The following is a 24,674-nucleotide window of genomic DNA, read 5'->3' as shown; positions in this document are numbered from 1 at the left end:
TCAAAGAACGACAAGAATAAACCTAATGTTGGTGTTATGTCCATTGTGTCACAAACAACCTCAAAGGCCTTAATAAAGCTTCATCCATTATGGCGTAATTGCGAGGGGCTGTGTTTAGGTTTTTGAGAAGATCAGATTCAAATCCATTAAATGGAAAGTGGACTTTAAAATCTTCAATGACTCCTAAATAAAAATAAAAATATTTATCCAACACTTCTTTGGGGCGAATTGTACACACCCTTTCACCAACTGCACAGGGCTCCAATATAACATCCTCTTCATTTACAGTATAAGAGATTAAAGTAGTGGAATGCAGCTTTGAGATGTAGTTTTCGTCAATAATATTATAGTTGTAAGTCAATACCTATTTATCTATCATAGATCTTATTGCTACCATCTGAATATCCAAAAAATCAAGGGAGGAAGACTCCAAATCAGTGATACTAGTGGGTGAAGGGATTTCTCCATAAACTTCTCTAATAATTCGGTCAAAATCCTCTCTATTCAAATAACCCTCACACTCTCGCATACAGACATTCCAAATCATATTCCTATCACTAGCAGTAGGAACGATTGAATATGAAGACATAATAATAAAAAAGAAAAAGAAGCAGAAAAGTAAAGTTACCTTAAGTCTGAAGAAAGGAAGATCAAATAGTAGACGCTCATGGGGAAAGTTGTTTGGGAAAGATATTTGAATAAAAGTAAAAAAAGAAATAAAGTTTTAACGGTCAAGAATTTATATCAAATTGTAATAAGAAGTGGGAGTTCCCATAAAAGACATCATAAAGAGAGAGAGAGAGGGAGGGAGAGAGAGAGAGAGAGAGAGAGAGAGAGAGAGAGAGAGAGATTTGTCATCATTAAAGTAGCTGGTGAAAGTTGAGCATTACAGGATGAGAAGATCGGGGAAAGCCTTGACTCTATGAAGAAAGGAAATTTTTGTGCTTTCTTTTTCTGAACATTTCAACCTTTCAGATCTCATGTTTGGGGGCTTATGTACATTCTGGAAAATTAGTTTGACCAGCCGGGATATAAGATCGAAGGATCATTCATGTACATACGAGAGTTCCTTGAGGTCGAGTTGGTGCGATAGTCGAGTATGTTTCATATTAGCATATCGGTAGTCGTTTTATACCTCCTAGTGGGAATCCGGTTAGGGTATCAAAATAAGCAAGACGGAGTTGACCTCGTATAAGACGGTAATGATCTGATTAGTACAAGTCGGATCTGATGACAAGGCTAAAATGTCATTTGAAAGTTCGTAAGAAACAGTTATAGGATGATACTTATGATATGGGAGTTATAATTACTAAAGAGGCATACATTACATGGCAATTATAGTGACGGCGGATGTTACTAGCAGATGCATTTATCAAGAATATGGAGAGTCGAGCGAGGGGGAAGTAGAAGGAATTAAGACCTATAAATAGGGGAACGTTTGGAGAATGAAGGCAAGCAAAAAATGAGATAAGCAATACATAACAAGACACTCCAACTAGTCATTTTAGGCTCTCTTTGACTGAAAACAATGAAGTGAACCTTTTAGTATTTTTTAGCAAGAACAATTACTATCAAACTCACTTTTCCTTTGATTTTTATGGTCAGAACATCTACCAGTCCATGCATTTGTGACTAAGAATCTTCCTCCTGAGATAGATAACGCCTCCTCACCATCTCAACTCAAAGAATATGCCAAAAATAATATTTTTTATTTCATGACTAAGATTATAAAAAGGAAACTCTCATATGGTACTCCTTACTTCCCAGACACACCTTTTCTTCTACCATTCATGATAAACTCAAATTTTAAATTTACAAAAAAACCATTTATGATATATTTGGTGTGAAACCAGACTATATATTATGTATGTCATTGTCCCAACTAAAGTCATGTGTAACCACATAATGGATCCTAAGAATTATAAGTCTTTAATCTGGACTACTCTTGAATGGTATTTCCATTGGAATAGTGGAGAAATCAATTAAAACTAGACGAAGTCAAGGAAATAAGATTAGCCCTGGAAGCCGTTGGCAAACTCAAGACTATTTTCTTCCTACACAAGCCATATCAGATAGATCTCATAACTAAACTCCTTATTTGTAAGAATTATGTTAATCTATGGGAAACTATTAATGATTATCCTCAGTTTAAAAGTTACAAAAGAGTTAATGGATTATATCAACTTCATCGATCTCTATGGTCAAGGAAAAATCAGAGTTGGTACGATATGCATAAGTCATGAAAGGACTAGGATACAAAAAATTGGAGAAAGCTCGGGTCAGGCTCATCAACAGAAACAAGATTCTCTCGTGGAAGACGAGTCATCAGAAGGACGTGTGCGAGAAACCCAATGCAAAATGTTGGATGACACGTGGCAGTATGAGTCACCTCCTTATCCGGGTTACTTTAAAGACTGATTTAAAGGTGTCACTCATTTGTAAAAAGCATTTCAATAATGCTTATGATGGCATGCTTGTAAACAGTGTCTTTCTTTTCTTTTGTGTATCTCCTTAACTATAAAAGGGGACGTCTTATATCACTTTGAGGCAGAAGCAATAAAGAATAAAACTCGTACGGAAATGCAAGTATGTTCTACATTTTCCTCAAAAATGAGGATTTTGATTCATGTTACGGTTCTCACTATTATAGGATGTCAATTTGAATTGATAGTCTATGTTTGAGACTTTGTTATGTCTATGGTTGATTGTTTGTTGTCTCACTTGACAATAGCGTTAGTTTCATAGTATATAGAAATCGTAAAAGAGAAAACTACTTAAAAAAAAAAAGTGAAAATAATTTTATAAATCATGTGTTCCTTAAATCCTACAACCAACCATATTATAATTATTGTACTGTATATTGAATCTTAGCGGATTAGGCGTCCGTCAAGTCCAAGCGTTTTCAAAAGGAAAGAAACAATTAAAGTCTGCATTAAGAATTGCTTGTGACACAAGACCTAACCCTGTCTCTAGAGCTCTAAAAATAAATTTTACAAAAATAATTTATTAACGAAACAGTTCGTTTTGAGAGTAGTGAATTTACAGACTTACGAATCTAATCGAACCACTGCATCTTTCTTCAAACTGCTGTGGCAAATCATGATGATGAATTGTCATCGCCCAATCCCTAGATCAAGTTCAAACTTATAATTGATTATCCATTCATGTATTAAGATTACCTTCGTTCAGAAAAGTAAGTAAGCCGAACAATTGCTTAAGCAAAAGAGATTCATTCATACACAGAAGGATTCATTTGATTTAAAAGAAAGTTTCACACTAATTCAGACCTAACACTAACAGAAATAATCTTAGAATAACCATTACAAAGTACAAAGCAAATTATACATAATTCAAGCACTTGTAAACTTAGTCACAGCTTTGGTTCCCTCTGAAACAGCATGCTTAGCCAATTCCCCAGGCAGAACAAGCCTGACTGCCGTCTGAATTTCCCTAGATGTTATTGTCGGCTTCTTGTTGTACCTTGCAAGTCTGGAAGATTCAGCAGCAAGCTTCTCGAAGATGTCGTTGATGAAGCTGTTCATGATTCCCATGGCCTTGCTTGAGATACCGATGTCAGGGTGAACCTGCTTCAGAACTTTGAAGATGTAGATCTTGTATGTCTCCACACTCTTCTTATTTCTCTTCTTCTTCTTGTCTCCGGCGGCGGCACCGGCTTCCTTGGGAAGCTTCTTTCCGGCCTTGGGTTTCTTCTCGGCAGGAGCCTTCTCGGCCACCGTAGACTTCTTCTCTTCGACGGGTTTCTTCTCAGCAGGCTTCTTCTCTCCCTTTGGCGCCATTACAAGAATTGAGAAATTTAGGGTTTCGAATTGGAAATTGGATATTAAAACTGAAACGAGATGATGAATGCAAAGGTTGCGGTAGTTTATATGTATAAGAAGATTCTATAGTTGCTATTGGCTAAAATGGTTATTCGCGGATTGTTGACGTGGAACACTTTTAAGCCGTTGTACTAGTTTTAATAGAATATGACAATCAACGGTCACAATCTTGCTTTAACTCAACGATGATGATGGTGCTGTGTGGGTGACTGGATTACATACTTTTAATTTATTTTGTTCCAACAAAACTCTCCTAGATACTTATTGCTAAAATAAAATATACTCCGTATTTAATTATCATTTAGATTATTATAAAGATATTTTATGAAATATTATAAAAAGATTCATCTACACATTTATAAATTTTTACCACAAGTTAAATTAAACTTTTATTTTTATTTTTAAACTCGTTTTTAAAATAAAAAAACAGTTTGCATCAATCTAAACCCACTTTAAAAAATCATGTAAAATTTTAAGTTGTCTTAGTCCAGTGAAGGAATGAAGGTCACAAACATTATTTCTTTAGGGTACTTACCATACAAATAGTTTTAATATAATGAAATCTAAGATAAATCTTCATTAGAATGGCACATAATCAAAGCTTCAAAAAATTTCCGGATCGTCAACACCTATAAGCAGTATAAGATTTTAGGTCTCTAAAAATTATATAACTACTATAAAAGACTAATGAATGCCTTACATTTAATTACACATTATTTTAATCATAAATACCTCACACTTTCAATTGTCACTCATTTGACGACATTTTGTGTTTGCAAGTACCCCCCACCCCACCCCACCCATCCACCCACACACACACACCGGTATAAAGCATCAAGATAGTAAATCACCTATCGGAGTTCACAATTAGATGTCAATTCATCGCCTCGCTCATGAACTAGATAGGTCTTTTCGAGAATAATTGGTGTCGTCTATGGAAACTGACTTTCAACGTTTCCACAATACTCGATAATAAGATTCATTGCTGACCAAAGGGAGAAAGACTGCATCAACGTCAGTGACAATGCCATACCATTTTCTATTCATTGAAATCATCAAAATTGCTCCAAAATTACATATGAACATATAATATTTCAGTCATCTTAATGAGTGTCAATTCACTTACCTTCACCGCCAGCGGTTTCAACATTTCCTTCATTAGTCGAAGGCATTATGTTGTTGATGATCTTGTTATCAAATGAAGGAATTCAACAATCACCCCTAAATATATCGGTAAAAGGTAATACTTTGCCATTATCCACCCCCTCAATCCTCGACGGTCTCTTGGTTGTCGCTTAGAGATGGTCAATGTCTTTGGAGGAACATAATGAAAGGCTTTAACGGATTAAAGTGACCAGTCTCAGCAACCAAAGTCCCATGAAGGACAATATAGGGTTTGATAAGAGTCAATAACGAAACACTGACTTTCTACAATAAGGATCTAGAGGAATCATCATGTCCTCACGGCCCTAGATCCCACTCCCTAAAACTAAGGAAACGTTTATCGCTTAGTCCCAAAGACCATAATCTTTGTTACATCCAGCACCATGGGAATTTACCACCATCTTCCTTTTTATAAGAAATTGGGGACAATGAGGACGCTCCTAAAAGTGATGTTTTCCCCGTAGAATAAACGAACACCCCTTATCTTTTGACTTTGTTGTATTTTGTTGCTTTTTCATCTATATTTTTATTTTGTTGCATAATTACTTGTTTGTTTTTCCAAAATGTTTTCAAACTCTGTTTTTCCAAATGATTTTGTTTTCAACCAATGTTTTACAAACATCCACAGTCCCCCTTGTAAGACCCCAATTTTGATCCTAAGATCCATCATGTTATTATCATCATATGCATTGGCATTGGGATCACACTTTGGCATCCTCATTACCCCTCATTCATTGGGTTTACATTGGGAGAGATCATCAAGCACCATGTGATTGTATCATATTTTCTTATAATTTACTAACCAAAATACCAAAAATATGTCTTTGTATAATCTAATTCTTTTGTAGGTAGGGCACATGCTCACCTTTGATCTATCAAGCTCACATCTAGGGTTTAAGACCCTCATTGCAATGAGCTCAATCAAGATTTGGTTTAATATGGATCTAAGTATTATATATGAATCCCCATGATCTTCACATTTTATTTTGATCAAGAAATCATCAAGAGTTTGGAGTTGGTTTGCCTTGGAAACCCTAATTCATCTGGGTATTTTGTGTGACTTCTTCAACACGTTTCTTCACCAGTTGATCAAATATTTCAAGTTATACTTCAAATTTCATCATCTTATGCATGTATGATCCTCCGTGAGTCTTAAAAGTCAAGAGAATGTCAAGCTAGCAAGTTGGTTCATGGTAGTTGACCAGAGGAATTCAACTGATCAAAATTGGGGTTCCCTAGACCCTATCTCCTAAACTTTTTGTCATATGAAAATGATTCCAAGACAAACGTTACTCTAAATGACATTACAAAAAACTTTCATGTTAAGGTCTAGAGCTAGTTTTGCTTCGAAAATCATTTTTTATGGTGAAAGATTATAGGTCATTTTGTCTAAACCCTAATTTGGAAGTCAACTCCCAAGACCATAACTTGCTCAATTTTTATGATATAAAAGCTATTCAATTTTCACAATCAAATTCAAGATGTCTACTTCAACTTAGATGTTTGGAGGAAGAGAAAATTCAACTTTTAAATGCATGTGATATGAGGAGAGATTATAGGTCATTTTGGGCCAATACCATTGAACAAGTGATTTTCCTCAACTTCTAAAATGTATAACTCCTTCATACTAAATCCAAATGAGGTCAAATTTGTAACCAATTTTAAGGACTTTGAGAGAGTTACAACTTTTATTAAGGAAAGTTTCTCATTTGAAGTCCATAGAAAAAGTTACCCAAGGTGGAAGAAGTGAACATATGGCTTGGTACTTAGAATTTTTTTTGATATGTTTGATTTTCCAAACTTCCACCTCAAAATTCATCATTATCCAAGTTTCAAATGAAAAAGTGTTTAACATAAAAGTTGTTCCTCTTGATCTAACCTTTCTAAAAAAGTCCAACTTCATCCCATTTGGACAAAGTATAAGTGACTTGCGCATGGCTTAAAGTTGGATGACCATTTGGCATAATTGAACTCCCATCTTCCATACACAAATGCATGGCTTGTTAACATGACTTCAGCATTGCTTACACATGATTTTGGACCTAAGTGAATCATTACATGGGCCTACCACACGCCCATGCATCCATGCAAAGTGAAATTGCTATTTTTGAAAGTTTGAAACAAGTGTGCAAATAACAATGCTTTGGCTATAAATAGAAGCTCAATCACTCAGAATTGAGGACCCTTGCGCGCCAGCTTTGAATCCCTAGCCCTAAACACCTTCATTCATAGGATAACCTTGAGGATTTCCATTAGAAATCGAGTCTGAATCTCCACTGTTTTGAGGTTCAAATCTCCAAGAGTCCTGCTTCTTTCTTGATTCATTTCCACTCCATCAAGCATCCAGAGCAAGGCTAAGCATAATTGAGAGCAAGATCGTGGCCATCTGAACCTGTAGTGAAGGTGATTTTCTCAATTTTTTATCTCTTCGATTCTCACACAATTCTCCATAATTCTTCTTGATTTTTGGTTGTCTGAAGTCTTACCAATGTAGGCAAGAAGATTGAGTTGCTTTGAGGACAAATCGAAGTAACTCGAATCATGATCCTCAAAATTCAACTCCCTGTATCTTTCAATATACTTGGACTTAGATGAAATTGAGGCCAAATTCGAGCTCCTGAGCATTTTTACTTTAAATTCATGTCCTCCTTTTTTATTTTACTCATGGTCGAAGGTGGTATCTCAAACCATAGGATCATCTTATTTTGTTTTAATCTCACACGTTGGTTTTGATTACCGTCCCTGCAATGCATTGACTTAGGTCCATCATGGAACGCGCGTTGGGATCCACTTGATCTGCCACCTCAATTAATGAGGGAGATCAAGTGGTCCACGTATTTTAGCATTTTCTGATTTTTAGTTTAATTGCTTTATTTTCATTAATTCATATTAATTTTAATATTGATCCAAAAAATATGAGACTTTCACCACAAAATTTCAAATAAATTCCTCTTTCATTTTCTGAATTAAAATTGTTTTTTGGATCATTATTAAAAATTTTCATGATTTAATTGTTTTTGTACATATTTATAATTGTTTAAAAATACTTTTAAGTTTCCAAAAATGATGAATTTTTTCTCCAAGGTCCTTTGACCTTGTTTGACCTATGATAAACCTCATGGTCATTTATTTGGTGTTTTGATGGGGTTTTAGGATTTTGACCAACCATTATTTAATTTAATGCATTTTATAATTGATTTTAATTGTTTAATTGCAAATAAGTTGTGTTGGGCTATTTGTGTTGACTTGTTGAGTTTGACTATTGTTGTTGGGTCTTAGTCAAAGTTGATTTGACTTTGTTGAGTTAAAATAATTGGATTTAGGGGATTGATGAAATGTACATTTCATCTCCCAAAATGAATTAATGATATTAATTTGATAAAAGTCATCCTTTGACCAATTTGTGTTGATTTCGTTTCCCCTCCCTCTTCATCTCAATCCTATTATATTCTCATTCATTTCTTTGACCTATGATATCTCTATATCCTAAGGCTAGTGGATTGTAAAATCAACATAAGTATGTATGAGATTAGGTCCACCCATTTTGCCACTTTCTTTTAAGTGTGGTATGTTTTACGAGTATGGTTCATAATATCATATCTCTAACATGCATTAACACTAAAATTTCTATTGATCGGCCTCAAATAGTTATGACTTCTACATAAGTCCAATTACGATTGTTTAACATAGCGCTAAATTTTGACTCATAAGCATAGCATTCTAGTAAGTGAGATTGTAAGTCTCCCCCCTTTCATGGTATTATGTAGAAACTTTGCCTTTTTTCCTTCCTTTGGAAGATGTCTTGGTTCAAGGATCTATGCTTGTGAATAGAGGGTTGAGTGTTCTCCAAAGAATGACTTAAACATTGAAAAGCAAAAGCAATATTAACTTCTAATCAAATAAGATTCAACTAACATTTAATTTCAAGCACTTTACTTTTATGCACTTTAAATTCAAGTCTTTACTCATTTGCCATTATTCATACCATTTAACTTGTTTATTTTAATGTCATTTTCACTTTGCTCACTTGAGCTTTATTTTGTGATTATATTGTGATTGTATATACTTGTTTGTGTATTTTGTTTGGTTATGCGGTCTTTTGACCTTAATGTACATAATAACAACAAAAACTCTAAAAAAAGATTTGTGTGGACTGTTGGTTTTGTTCTGAGACATTGGACTTAGAATTAGGCAACATTCCATATGCAAAAGGACTTGGCCAATGCCAACTTTTCTGAAACCAAGTGCCTGTGAAGTTAACTTTCATCTGAAGCAAGTATTGAGATCCCACTTGAGTTCATCTGCTACATGGTCTTATTATAGATGTTACTTTGAACCTATGACTAATGCCTATCTCTGAGCCATTCAAGAAGTATGTCATCTGGTGCATGGGAGATTATGAAGAAGATCATGAAGTTGCTAAGCTTGGATGTGGCTATCTTTATTTGATGTCTTTCTCTTTATCTTGCTATTTGTGTATTGATATTGCTTGATTCTAAAGTCCAAGGGAAATTTGGGTTTCTATATGACATTCTTGTCTATTGGATTGCAGCCCATTGGTCAAATCTTTTTAACTCTTAACTTTTAAATTTTTGTTTAGGAGTAGTTGTAACACCCCGATGAAATTAAGATAATTGTTTAAATTAAGTTAATATTTTATTTATTAATTTAATTAAATAATTAGAAAATTATTGGATTATTAATATTATTATTGGGATAATATTATTGGGTTTTATTATTGGAGTATATAAGTTGGAATAATAAAAAGTCCTAATTTTTGGAAAAGGGTTTTTCACGTGAAAAAGGAAAAGAGAAGCGGCTGAAAGAGAAAGGGAAAAGAGGCAGAGCAAGAGAAGAGGAAAAGCTTGAAGCTAACGGAATTGCCGGATTTACTCAGGTAAGGGGGGTTTATCATCGTTTGATGGGTCTTATGGGATAGCATGTAATGGGTAGTGATGAACCTCGGAATTTGACTCTGATTGAAATGATATGTGATGAAACTGTGAAATATTGATGAACGAATTTGGATGATAACTGATGAAAATTCGTAGGAATTAGAGGTAGAAAGGTTGGCAATTTGTGAAATCGAAAGTGTCTGATTCGTGTTAGATGATATGAATGAATTGCGTGTAAAATTTGGACTGTAGAAGGTTGAATTGGATAGATCTCGTAGCAGAGAAAGCCACTGCAGATCTGGAAATTCTGGTTTCTGGTCATACGCGTATGGCACTAGGCAATACGCGTATGAGATGGCTGGTACGCGTATGGATGAGGCCTTACGCGTATGAGTGAAAGAGATGATGTTTTGAACGTAAAAGTGTCTCTGTTGGTACGCGTATGAGGATGTGGTACGCGTAGCATACGCGTATGGGCGTGGGCATTACGCGTATGGACTTGGTCAGGTTTGGGCAATACGCGTATGGGCATAGGCAATACGCGTATGGGCAGATTTGTGATTTTCCTGAACAATGGTTATGCAGTTTTTGGTTGTTTAGGCTGAGTGATGTACTTAGCTGAGGTATGATGTTGTAGGGATCAATTCCCGTTGTTTTGAATAGTATAGGTATTAGTAGAGTGTGCTAATACTATGATTTATTATGTGGCATGATATGATATGCTTTTGTTGATGATATGTGATGGTATACATGATGATGTGAATGTATGCATTTGTGAATAGACTATTTTATGGCTTAGAGTGTGAGCATGTGTCTATTCTTAAATTGTTGTTGATGTTGCATTGCTAGGTGATTAGCATGCATATTGTGGCCTTATGGTGGTAGCTAATTCCCATGGTGAGGAATTAGTGAGTAAATCATTGTGATTGTTGTTGTTGATGTTTGCATGCTAGGTGATTAGCGTGCATAGCATGGCCCATTTGGGGTGGTAGCTAATTCCCATGGTGAGGAATTAGTGAGTGAGTCACTATGTCTCAAATGAGTGGGACTAGTGAGCTTGGTAGCCGTGCCTGGATTTGGACGGTGAGGTTGAACTATATGTTCACAAATAGTCGGTACCGCATGCATGGAGTCTCATTGCATAATATATGTATAGCGTGTAATATGAATGGATGTATTCCAATATTACACGTGTGTTTGTGTTGGTATTGTTGTGCTGTTATTGAGTATGATGTTTGAATTAATATGTTGTTCCTGAATGTGTGTTTTGATTAGGGTGATGAAGTGTGTTGAATCACTTAACATAACATGATATTTTATAATACTCATTATATTGATTGAGGAACTCACCCTTACAACTGTTTTTCAGGTAACGAGCAGTGATTGAGTAGGAGCTAGTACTTGGAGTCTAGAGTAGTTCCTTAGTGGGTCATGCTCTGATAGATGTAACATCGGGAAGGGATGTTTTAAATGTTTTACTGTTGGTTGTGAACCATTTTACATGTAATGTGTTACATGCTTTGATTGATTTGATTTAGATCCGCTGCGATTTATGCAACTGTTTATTTGATTAAATAAAGAGCATGACTGTTATTTTGGAACATGGTGTGAAGTGATCATGTGACACCCTTAACTGCATAATTACTCTGATGTTGTATTTTGATATTTAATTAAATTATTGGGGTATTTTAGAAGGGTGTTACAGTAGTCTCTTCATCTCCTCCCACTTCTTTAATTTTAAATCCTTCCCTCATTTTAAAATCTTCTTTGTTTGTGTTTTCTAAACTTAGACTTTATTGCAAATTAGAAACTTTGGCCTTATGCCATTGCATTTTTAAACTCTTTTCTTAATCAAACTTGTAAATGAATCTCACTATATTGACTTAAAATTTCAAAAGACAAAAAGAACTAACACTCATTCAAACCTTTTTAGACCTTTTGTGCCTTTGCTAACCTTAAATTTTTGTTAAAAGCAATGCACTCACTTTGAAATTGTTACCACGAACTACGAGGTTTTGATCCCTCATTTTATGTTGGTACGTAGGCACAAGTCCGAAGGTCTTGTCAAACACAAATATAATTAATGAATTCTTTTCTCATCCCTCCACTCTATTTATTGCAAACATCATTTTGTACAAACACACATATTCACACAAAAAAGGACTCCCTATGAGTACCTAGGACACTTTGAATGCTAATACCTTCCCTCTGTGTAACCAACCCCCTTACCTGTAACCTCTGGCATTTTATTAGTTTTGATTTGAAAACTTCTTATCTTTGGGTTTTGTTCGTACTTTTCCCTTTTCCCTTGGAAACAATAAAAGCGTGGTGGCGACTCTGGTTTTATTGAAGTTAAGTTTATCCATAGATTAATGATCATGAATTTATCGCTACGCCCCCCCCCCCCCCTTCTTGTTTATGGAGTCATATGTCCAATAAGTGGAATAATAGTCTAACTCATGTTTAAATACTAATCATCTAGAGAGGAAGATAACTTCAAACACTTATTTTAACAAGAGGATTTTCCTTAACGCACCTTCATCGTTTAATGGTGATGGGTTTGTTATATGGAAAGTTGGATTTAAAATGTTCATTAAAATATATAATATTGTATTTGTGGGAAACGATAGTCAATGGTCTGTTTATTTTTGCTCACTATGTTAACAGTGAAGTAGTATATAAACTTGGTTTCCTTTTGACTAAAAAAGACAAGACAAATTTCAAAGATAAAAAAGTTTTAGTTATCACTTTGTAACACCTCGTATAATATACATCTAGAAAATACATTATACACAATGTTAATTACTAGTGACACACCACAAGTGTCTAACGGCATCACTATATATACACATGTCTAAAAGAAAATAGAATTATGACACATGTTATACATGGGTGCCTAATTAAAAACAAAGATCTATGTACAATATTTATATTTCACATAATCCACAACGGAAGATCACGATAACGAAAGTCTTCGAAATATCATCATACAAAGTCATAATTATACTTGTGTAATTTACCACAATAGAACAATGACTTAAGCATCTAAGGGAATTTACACGTTGTATGGAAAACACACAACACAAGTTCACATAAACTCAAAGAATCACTATTCAGAAGCAAGAAACATTGTTCCCCAACCGGACCTACGTTTAGGGAAAGGCTCGGCTCACACATGTTCGTATGATTCGACTTTCTTGTGAATTCAGGTTTTCCATGGGACTCGAATCCACTTCAAGAACTATCACTCATATGGGACTTGAACCCACTTAGATTATCTTTTGCAGTATGGGACTAGAACCCACTTAGGCGTCCACCCCTCCTCCATGGACTCAATCCATAGTTGGGACTCAAACCCATTGTGAGGCATGAGCCTAATCCCAATTCTACTTTACATAAGCATCTCAATTGGGATGTGCATGATCAAGGGAAATTTTTGAATATGTGAATAGTTCTCAACAATCACCACATGATTATTCTTATCAGACACTATGCAATTATATCACAATCACCATGGGTTGATATCATAATTACCATATGATTTTATCACAATCACATTATATTACAATGTGTTTCCATACAAGCTAGTTCAATTTGCAATTGGATCATCGTTAACCATCCATACCATATGGCACATTTTATAAATGGAACGGTCCATCTCTAGCAACTACTCGTTCATGGATGCGCATCGATGCACCTCTTACATTCGAGCATTGCAACCTAAGTTATTTACCATAACCTAAGTTATCTTTTATTAATTCATTCACCTAATTACAAACCTAGGTCTAACCTCGCTTTTTATCATATATTTTAATCAATTATTATACAATCAACACGAGTAAACAATTTGTAGTATAATTCATAATACACATGTGTTAACTCATATACATACACATCACAACATGATACATGAAATACACATAATAGTTCATCACTAATTAGGACTTTCGGAATAAAGTCTCTTCACCAATATCCAAACAATAACATTTGGCATTCATATAATATTTCCTCACAAATTTTTCACTTAACTTATTACATAAACATTAGGCGAAGCTTTCACGCAACTTGCTTTGACCTAAATAATACCACCTACACACCACATAGTAAGTGTATGTTTGATCATCCTATGGTGGGGATTACCCCGATCGGACGGGGAAATTTGAGTGGGATAAGAACATAGAAATTCCATTATTTTATATCCCTTTGTGTTATTTGACCGTGTCTCATTCCGAATTACGTCACAAACAATGTCACGGAAAAAAACCACAAGACTATCAGGCTAGCTAGGCGAGCCAACATCTCACTGAGCGAGAGTGGGACAAAAATGTAGTTGCATGTCTCTACTTCACTCAGGGAGAGCTTCTATCCAGTTATTTTTTTGCTTGTCTTCTCGCTTTCATTTTTGTTTTTATTTCGGTTTGTGTAGTCTCCTTCATTATTGCATTTCTTGTAATCGAATTTTGATTTGATTCGATTTTAGCATGCATAAAACTTTGGTTAGATTTGATCTTGATCTAAAAGTTCTTTGATCAATATCATATGTTAGTGGAATGAAATAATTTTGTGTTTTGGTTAAACTTTGATAGAAAACTAAAATCTCAAAATGCTTTTGAAATTTTGAGATTTTGAGATTTTACAAGATTGATTCGAATCATTCAGTTTTATACTGAATTTTTCATCCTAATCAAATTGGACAGAAGTGAAACTCAATAATTTGATTCTGATCAAATTTTACACTTGATCCTGATCATTTTCCTGGGGACAAATTCTATTTGATTTAATTCGAATCAATATTTGTACATGATTCAAATCAAAGAGATACTATATTGTAAAGCAAATAATATTACACATGTTCCAAGAGAGAGAAAAAACATATATGAAAGCGTTTTGTTGAAGCTGGAAAGTACAATAGTGACAAACGACAACCACTATTTAATATAAGAGACACTTGATAAACCAAGTCTCTTCAACAAATTTGCATTTCTCCTTCATTAATGTATCACCTTGACAACAGGAATGACAATTTTTTCATGGATCACATTAAAAATTAAGAACGTACTTTGCCAGTAGTCCATGTCAAAGCCAGCCTAGTGAAGATAATAGAATGATTATACACTATTATAGTGGAAATTATACATAAGAGGTCCCTCCCCCTATTAATTGTGGATGTAAATTACTTCACCAAATGGATCGACGTTGAGACCTTAGCAAAGATCACAACCACCGTCATTCCGAAACTCACAATGTGATACCTTCTCACCAAAGAGCTTTATTATCTCCTCCTTAGTGTATGCCTCAATTTTAAAATGGGTTTCAATATAACACTTTTTATTCATGGGAAGATCAACGCCTTTAGGGTCCACGTCTTATTTTAGAATTTCGTAAGGGTCTTCTTCAAAAACACTTCCTCATCAGATAAGTCAATGCTCTTGTATATGTACGTCTTAATACTCATCAGAAGATGATGCTGCCTCCAAAACTTTGAGCATATATTTATGCATAACGGGGGAAATAAAAGTTCAATGAGGTGAAGGAGAGAACCTCGGAGAATACTCATCGTTGTTGAAGGCCTCTGTCGTGATTTCACAAAAACTTCGGTGAGTTGTACGGTTAAGGGGTGCAAAAAATTAATATATATACTTGAAACCTTTGAATATATATATATATATATATATATATATATATATATATATAATATATATATATATTATATATATATATATATATATATATATATATATATTATATATATATATATATATATATATATATATATATATATATATATATAGGATTAATTACTATGCATTGTGAATGTAAAAATTTTACACCGTCGATTCTTCATCATCATCTGTTTGCTTTACTTTATAAATTTTTAAAATAAAAGTCAAATTTATTTCAATATCCAACGTTTAAGATTAACTGACTGTGTAAAATCTTTTTACACTGTAAGTGTATTTCAATTAAATTATATATATATATATATATATATATATATATATATATATATATATATATATATGGATTAGTTACTATGCACTGTCAGTGTAAAAAAATTTACACCGTCGATTCATCACCATCATCCATTTGCTTTACTTTATAAATAAAAGTCAAACTTATTTCAATATCTTTCGACCTTGTTTGAAAGAGATTAGTCCTTCGGGGAGATCATGGTTATTAGATGTTCTCAATACACGAATAAATTGAAGAAGAAAAATGTTAGCGTATGAATGTTATTCTTTTTTTATATTCACACAAATGTTTAAAATCTTTTACATAGGCCTAACTCAAAGGATCCTTATATGAGAGAGATATCATCAAATGGTTTAGAATTCCAAATTCAAGGTCATTAAAGGTAAGGTCGAACCACATTATAGAGAACGAGCATTCGTGTAGAGGTAGTCCATACATTACATATTGGCTACATTGTCGCTTACCATTTTTGGTGTGGATTAGTTGACATTCTGAAGACGGGCCAACATCTCAGTGAGCAAGATCTATTATATCTTCATTTGTGTACTAGGACAGAGTCCTCAAGATTTCTTCGTCTACCTAGAAATATTAACCACCATCCTCGAGAAGATCAAGAGTCAACTACATCTTTCTCCCCATGTTTGTTTCACTGTCAATAAATACAAAATGCCTAACGTGAGTATTACACCTTGTTATTCTTCTAACCACTTATTAATCTCACCCTCAGTAACCTAGTGAATGAACAAATGTCATATACACCTAGTAACACTTTGATTTCCTCGTTCCTCCCTAAGATTCCCCAAAAATGTGAGAGCAGTCATCGGAATTTCACCAAAGGTAAACACAACACCAACATTCCTCTACTATATCTTAGTAGGGACAGGTTGTCTACTTTCTACATTAATCACTCCTAGGTTCGTCGGCTATGGTTCTATCACTTCTAGATTAATCACCTCTACATTAGTTCAAGATGATGCATCACTAATCTCTACGTTGCTCCTAAGATTGATAAAGGGATTCTATAGTTCTAAGTTTTCTAAATGGACCATTAGTGAGAGACTAACCAAAATCAAAGAACAAAAAGATATAAGAAAATATGTACATTTTGCTTTAGTGTAAGTTCTTAAGATTTAAGAGGGAAGCAATTTGATTCAAATCAAAAGATTCGGACCCTAAGAAACTTCAACAACAATGGCAAAAATCACAATAAAAAGAAGAGAGAAGTCATATATTGAAGAGTAAATGCAGTCTAAAAAATGAATTTAAATCCTAAATTCCCAAATAATAAACATTGAAAGCACCAACATCAACCGTCTTGATTCAACAACACATACCATCATCCAAATTTATATATCCCTCGTTTATAAAACATACATTCATTCAAATTTAAGAAAATGCTCAAATATCAAATTTCACATCCAAATCTCAAACAAGGTTGGGGGTAACATTTCCCAAATCCCTTCCTCCTGCAGAAAGAAAGTTATAGGCAGAGGGGACTTCATTATGCATATCACTTTACAAGGATTTGGACATTGTTAATTGCTAAGAAAAGCACAACGATGACTACATGTGTTCCAAGTTTTACTCAAATAAATGACACTTAATCATGTCTTGTTCATTTCAAACATATTCCTTTTTATTCTGCAACATCAAAGTTAATTAAGTCTAATTCATTTCCGCAAAACTCTTAGACCCGAATTGGGCAGTAGAAAAAACGGTAATTGTGACAAATCTTTTTTCAATTCAAATCTGTACATAGAATGCTAAACCATGATCATGCACAAAGATGTCGTAAGACTTTGAATTTTGCCCACATAATTCAAAACAAACAGGACCAATCTACATAAAACCGTGGAATTTATAACATCAAATTTGCAAACACTAGGTGGAAATTACTACAAATCTTCTATTAAATTATCCTTCATTCAAATAATTAAAGCAATGAGAAGCAATTTAACAAGACGAATATTTGCCCCACTATGAAGTTATAATACTGCAAGTTCTCCTATAACCAATAACAGAGATTAACAAATTAATACACAAGGATTCATTTGATTTAAAAAAAGTTACACGCTAATTCAGACCTAATGCTAGCATAGATAAATCTATAATAACCACTACAAATCTCAAGCACTTGTAAACTTAGTGACAGCTTTCGTCCCTTCAGAAACAGCATGCTTAGCCAATTCTCCAGGCAGAACAAGCCTGACCGCAGTCTGAATTTCCCTCGATGTGATTGTTGGCTTCTTGTTGTACCTTGCAAGTCTGGAAGATTCAGCAGCAAGCTTCTCGAAGATGTCGTTGATGAAGCTGTTCATGATTCCCATGGCCTTGCTTGAGATACCGATGTCAGGGTGAACCTGCTTCAGAACTTTGAAGATATAGATCTTGTATGTCTCCACATTCTTCTTGTTTCTCTTCTTCTTCTTGTCTCCGGCGGCGGCACCAGCTTCCTTGGGAAGTTTCTTTCCAGCCTTGGGTTTCTTCTCGGCCGGAGACTTCTCGGCCACCGTAGACTTCTTCTCTTCGACAGGTTTCTTCTCAGCGGGCTTCTTCTCTCCCTTTGGCGCCATTAGAGAATTGAGAATTTGAAACTAAAATAAAAATAGGGTTTCGAATTGGGAATTGGAAATCAAATGTGTTATGAATAGTGTTGTTGCGGTGATTTATATATATAAGAAGGTTGTCGCGTTGCTATTGGCCAATGTGGTTATTTCCGGATCGTTGACGTGGAACTCTTTTAGCCGTTACACTCATTTTTATAAGGACATGATAGTCGACGGTCACTATTGGCTTTAACTCAGCGATGATGAGGGTGCTGTGGGTGACTAGGATGACGTTGATACATGCTTATTAGATTGCTAAAATAAAATATACTCCGCATTTAAAGATATTTTTAAAAAAATCATCTACACATATTTATACATTTTTAACATAAGTTAAATTAATTTTTTATTTTTATTTTTAAACTCTTTTTTTAAAAAAAAAATATTTTATATCTATCTAAATACATTTAAAAACAAAATTTTCATTTTCATTAGTACATCGAAGGAATGAAGATCACAAACATAATTCTTTTAGAGCATTTATCCATAGAAATAGTTTTACTTCAGTGAAACCTAAGAATAAGATAAATCTGACACATAATCAAAGCTTCAAAACACTTAGGATTGTCAGATTTATATTTGTAAGGATCATTCAACATATGTCCAGTTAAACAACTATAGGGAGTATAAGGTTTTAGGCCTCTAAAAATCTTATAACTTTACTATAAAAGACAAACGAAAGCTTTGCATTTAGGTACATACTAGTTTAATCATAAATATCTCTCACTTTCGATTGTCACTCACTTGTCATCGTAGTATTTGCAGGTACCCCCTTCCTTCATTGTCTCTGCTCAGGAGCATCAAGACACTAAATCAACTACTTGAGTTCATAATTAGATGTCAATTCACCGCTTCGCTCATGAACCAAATATGTCTTTTCAAGAATAATTGGTGTCGTCTATGGAACTCGACTTTCGATGTTTCCACAATACTCGACAACAAGATTCATTGGTGAACAAAGGAAGAAAGATCGCAACAACGTCAGTGACAAGACCACTCCATTTTCTATCAAGTGAGATCATCAAAACTGCTCCAAACTCACATACGAACATACAATATTTCAGTCATCTCAAGGAGCATCAATTCACTTACCTCTACCGCTAGCGGTTTCAACATTTCCTTCTTTAGTCGAAGGCATAATGTTGTTGGTGAGATTGTTATCAATTGAATGAATTCAACAATTACCCCTAAATATATTAGTAAGCGACAATACTCTGCATTATCGACCCCTTTGAGCAATATAATGAAAGGCTTTAATGGATTGAAGTGTCAGTCTCAACAAGCAAATCCCCATGAAGGACCGGATCGGGTTTGATAAGAGTCAATGACGAAACACTTACATTCAACGAGAAGGATCTAGAGGAATCATCATGTCCTCTTGACCCTAGATCCCACTCCCTAAACCCAAGGAACCTTCATCGTCTAGTCCCAAAGACCATAATCTTTGTCACAACCGGCACCACGGGAATTTTTCACCAACTTCCTTTTTATAAGAAATTGGGTAAGGCGAGGATACTCCTAAAAGGGAATTTTCCCCCTTAGAACAAAAATACCCCTTTATCTCTTGTCTTTATTATATATTATTGGTTTTCCATCTATCTTTTTATTTTGTTGCATAATTACTTATTTGTTTCTCCAAAATATTACCAAACTCTATTTTTCCAAATGATTTAGTTTTCAACCAATATTTTCTAAACCTCCATATCTCCCCCTCCCCCTTCTTGTTTATGAAGTCATGTGTTCAACAAGTGGAATCATAGTCTAACTCATGTTCAAAGACTAATCATCTCTAGAGGAAGATGACTTCAAACACTTCTTATAACAAGATGAATTTCCTTAACACACCTTCATCGTTTAATGGTAATATGTTTGTTATATGAAAAGTTATATTTAAAATGTTCATTGAAAGCTATAATAATAAATTGTGGAAAATGATAGTCAATGGTCCGTTTATTCCTACTCACTATGTTAACGGTGAAGTAGTATATAAACGTGGGTTCCTTTTGACCAAAGAAAACAAGACAAAGTTCAAACTTAATTTTAAAGATAAAAACTTTTTTGTTATGACTTTAAGTGAAAATCAATTTCTTTATGTCCTTAAATGTAAATCCGCAAAGGAAGTGTGGGACACTCTTGAAAAGATATACAGAGTGTCTCTAAGTATCGGACAAGAGATAATTAACACATGAGTCTAATAAGTTGAATCACTAGATTAATATGAAGATTTACTTCATATATGGTGTTCAACCACTGGAAATATTGGAAGACATGATAGAACTTTTGTAGCTAACAAATATCTAATAATTAATAATTGAAATCATAAATTTGATCCAATCCTTAAATCAAGAATAGAGATGTTTATGATTTTCAGGAAAAATCTAGAAAGGGAGAGATCTTTGAAAAGCTTAACAAATTGATACAAGTATTAAAGGATGAAAGAATGAGCTCATAAATCCTAGAAAATTCATTGAAGAAAAATTATTTTTGAAGAAAAAGAAGAAAAAGAAGAATAGTAAACTTCAATAGTTTTATTTGAAAGAACAATATCAATTGACGAACGATCCTCAGAAATTTCATTGTCTAGTAATGAAACAACTTCAATAAGGACGGTGTTTCGCCAAATCTCAGTATGGTGCCCATTTGTTGAGTCAACATGTGGATCATTTCATAATTATTTTCGTTCATTTGTTGTCTTATGACTGCGACAGAACTTGACGTGAAAGTTGGGATTGACTGAGATGACAATCCAAAACCTGGGGGTCGACCGAGTTGGCTTGCCAAAGGTCCTAACCCCTGGTTTCGTGGGAATGGCGATGACGATGTTTCGCCAAATGTCGAACCGAAATTATGCATACTTGCCATAAACTCGGTTGGCATTCCCAACATTCTGTGCATGGGGACTGTGAAACTGGGCATATATTGCCCAGAAGTTTCCATCGTTGTTGGCGTCAGCGTTTGAGGCTGACGCAGTGTTAGAATCGGCCCACTATACACAGTCAAAACCGCAAGTATAGCGCTGGAACCAACATCGGTTGTTTGTGACGCAATTGTGTCTTCCGCCAAAGACATTTCTTCGTGTGGTCGTGGTGAGATCATCTTACCACTACGTAGTTTCATATACTGAACATTTCGGGTCTCACCAGGTGTGCCAATTTGTTTCTCGCGACAATCTCTAGCTTTTCTATTTAAGATTTACTTGCATGACCGGCTACAAAGTCCTAGACTTATATGTGTTGAGTGTATGACTATTTCGTTGATAAAGTGTTTAGAATACTTTTGGGTAGTAAGTGCAATATTTTGCAAATTAGAAATGGAATAAAAGGCAAAATACTGATGTAAATGAACAAAGCAAATAAAAGTAATTTGGCAAGTTAAATGACTTGAAGATAAAAATGGAAGCAAAAGTACATTTTGTAGGAAGATAACTTTTTTCTCTCAAACACTTCATACTTCAAGTGTATTCCTACTGCAATGTTAAAAATATCTCCCTCATAAATGAAAATTACATCTACTTAAATATTAGCAAAAAATAATTGTTGGGAGATTACGACCCATTTATGAGATGACATGTGTCGGGCATATCTCTCACGTTTGCTGGTAACTTCTCACGTTCAGCTTCCCACGATTAATCCCTACCATAGTAAGCGGACCTTTTCGACTTTGACAGACTTCCCCTTTCGTCAATCCAGCGCTCTTGGCTCTCCGCCTCGTCAATCCAGCTTTCGAGTGTCCTTTGGTCGACCCTATTTTATACCTCTTGGGTTGAAATTTGCCAGCTAATATAATGTTATTCTTGTATTCACACCAATGTTTGAAAACTTTCACATAAACTAACTCTTTGGGTCCATGTGAGGGAGAAATCCTAAATGATATAGAGTTCCAAATTCAAAGTCATTAAATGGAAGGACAAATCACATTCTAGAGAACAAACATTTGTATAGAGGTAGTCCATACATTCCATATCGGTTATATTATCGCTTACCATTTTTTGTGTGGATTACTTCCCAATTTGAAAACGGACCAACATCTCTGTGAAAAAAGATCCATACCAAGACGAGTTACGGAGTTTTCTTCGTCTACCTATAGATATTGATCACCATCATCGATAAGATCAATAGTCAATGCTTTCTCCCCGTGTTCGTTTCGTTGTCAATGGATATAAACTACCTAATGTGAGTATTAGGTCTTGATAGTTCCTCTAATCACCTATTAATCTCACCCTGGGTAACCTCGTAATGGAACAGACGCCTTATACACATAGCAACATTTTGATTCACTTTCTAGGTTAGTCACTCTTAGGTTTGTCGCCTCAGGCTCTTCTGTGACTTCTGGTTAATCACCTCCACCTCAGTTTAAGATGATGTATCACTAATCGCTACTAAAATAAATGAAAGGATTACGTGTTCTGAGATTTCTAAATTGGCCATTAAGTTGGACATTAGTGGGAGACTAACGAAAATCAAAGAATAGCGAGATAAGAAAACAACTACCTTAATTTGATTGTATCGTATCTTTCAATTATAATTTGATTGTATCAAAACATCCACAATTATCGAAACATAATTCTAAAATCCATCAAAATTTGGATCAAAATTAATGCTCTGGTATCAAATTTCGCATACAAATCTCAAACAACATGGTCGGATACGTTTTACCAAACCCAATGCTCTTGCAGAAGTGAAGTTACAGGCATAGAGGGGACTTCATAAACAATATGACCAGTATGGTTGAAATTTAGATACCCGGGGAATTTATAAACAACAAATTTGTAAACAAATAGACTAGGGTGAAAATTTCAACACCATTTAAGCTCTTTAATTCAAAAAATTTAAGACGAACATACCCCATTATAAACTTATAATACTGAAAAATCATACATAACCAAAAACAAGAGGATTGATTTGATTTTAAAAGAAAGTTACACACTAATTCAGACCTAATTCTAGCACTTATACAAAATTCAAGCACTTGTAAACTTAGTGACAGCTTTCGTCCCTTCAGAAACAGCATGCTTAGCCAATTCTCCAGGCAGAACAAGCCTGACCGCAGTCTGAATTTCCCTCGATGTGATTGTTGGCTTCTTGTTGTACCTTGCAAGTCTGGAAGATTCAGCAGCAAGCTTCTCGAAGATGTCGTTGATGAAGCTGTTCATGATTCCCATGGCCTTGCTTGAGATACCGATGTCAGGGTGAACCTGCTTCAGAACTTTGAAGATGTAGATCTTGTATGTCTCCACGCTCTTCTTGTTTCTCTTCTTCTTCTTGTCTCCGGCGGCGGCACCGGCTTCCTTGGGAAGCTTCTTTCCGGCTTTGGGTTTCTTCTCGGCAGGAGACTTCTCGGCCACCGTAGACTTCTTCTCTTCAACAGGTTTCTTCTCAGCGGGCTTCTTCTCTCCCTTTGGCGCCATTGAGAATTGAGAATTTGGAACTTTGAAGAAAAATTAGGGTTTCGGATTGGATATTAGAATTGGAAATCAAATATGATAGATGATGAATGGAGTTGTTGCGGTGATTTATATATATAAGAAGGTTCTCGCGTTGCTATTGGCCAATGTGGTAATTCGCGGATCGTTGACGTGGAACTCTTTTAGCCGTTACACTCATTTTTATAGGGACGTGACAATAGACGGTTACGATCTTGCTTTGGTGTTACTTTGGTCTTGCTTTAACTCGATGATGATGAGGACGCTGTGGGTGACTCGGATGCAAAAATTCTTATTGTTACTACTTAATGCAAAAATAAAATATATTTAGGTATTGTTTAACTTATTTTGAAAGTATTTTTAAGCATATTTTTTTTAAATATTATACAAAATTATCTACAAAAATTTATAATTTTTTAACATAATATAAGCTAAATTTAAAATTTTAATTCGTAACTATTTTTTTAAATAAAACTTACATCATTTAAAAATGATGAGAAATGATTTCAAGTGTGATTTTTCGGATTCAATTCAAGTATGGCATCAACATGGAAAAACGTCAAGTTTCAATCATCATTGTTTCATCATAGCTCAAGCAAGTTCAAAAGAGCACGACACATGGTTATGGATTCATCACAAGTAATTATCATTCAAATATAAACACAAGCAATGAAGTCACGAGCTAAAGCAAGATTGAATTATTAATGCCCATGAACAAGATGCAAGCATGAAACTGGACTCGGGCAAGGATACCAAAAGAGGTACATAAAATTAC

At 34.7% G+C, this 24,674-nt stretch overlaps 2 protein-coding genes and 1 long non-coding RNA gene across 3 annotated transcripts; 1 reads left to right on the top strand and 2 right to left on the bottom strand.

Moving 5' to 3' along the window:
• Positions 1–3,236: 3,236 nt before the first annotated feature.
• On the bottom strand, positions 3,237–3,876 carry LOC127127928 (probable histone H2B.1). The gene has a single exon (XM_051057198.1). The coding sequence runs from the start codon at positions 3,795–3,797 to the stop codon at positions 3,351–3,353; it is 447 nt and encodes a 148-aa protein (XP_050913155.1). The 5' UTR covers positions 3,798–3,876; the 3' UTR covers positions 3,237–3,350.
• A 5,804-nt stretch (positions 3,877–9,680) lies between these two features.
• LOC127127927 (uncharacterized) lies at positions 9,681–11,499 on the top strand. The gene is made up of 2 exons (XR_007805551.1): positions 9,681–9,900; positions 11,268–11,499. It is a non-coding gene; the product is annotated as an uncharacterized LOC127127927 (long non-coding RNA).
• A 6,352-nt stretch (positions 11,500–17,851) lies between these two features.
• On the bottom strand, positions 17,852–23,987 carry LOC127127926 (probable histone H2B.1). Its single transcript, XM_051057197.1, has 3 exons — positions 23,446–23,987; positions 19,247–19,249; positions 17,852–18,428 (listed from the first exon to the last, which is right to left on the bottom strand). Exons 1-3 carry the CDS (start codon positions 23,882–23,884, stop codon positions 17,998–18,000), a joined length of 873 nt encoding a protein of 290 aa, XP_050913154.1. The 5' UTR covers positions 23,885–23,987; the 3' UTR covers positions 17,852–17,997.
• Positions 23,988–24,674: the final 687 nt, after the last annotated feature.

Source organism: Lathyrus oleraceus, chromosome 3 (genome assembly GCF_024323335.1).
Source record: "Lathyrus oleraceus cultivar Zhongwan6 chromosome 3, CAAS_Psat_ZW6_1.0, whole genome shotgun sequence".
Classification (NCBI taxonomy): Eukaryota; Viridiplantae; Streptophyta; class Magnoliopsida; order Fabales; family Fabaceae; genus Lathyrus; species Lathyrus oleraceus.
Note: the sequence above shows the minus strand (reverse complement) of the source record. Positions and strands in the feature narration are given on the sequence as shown.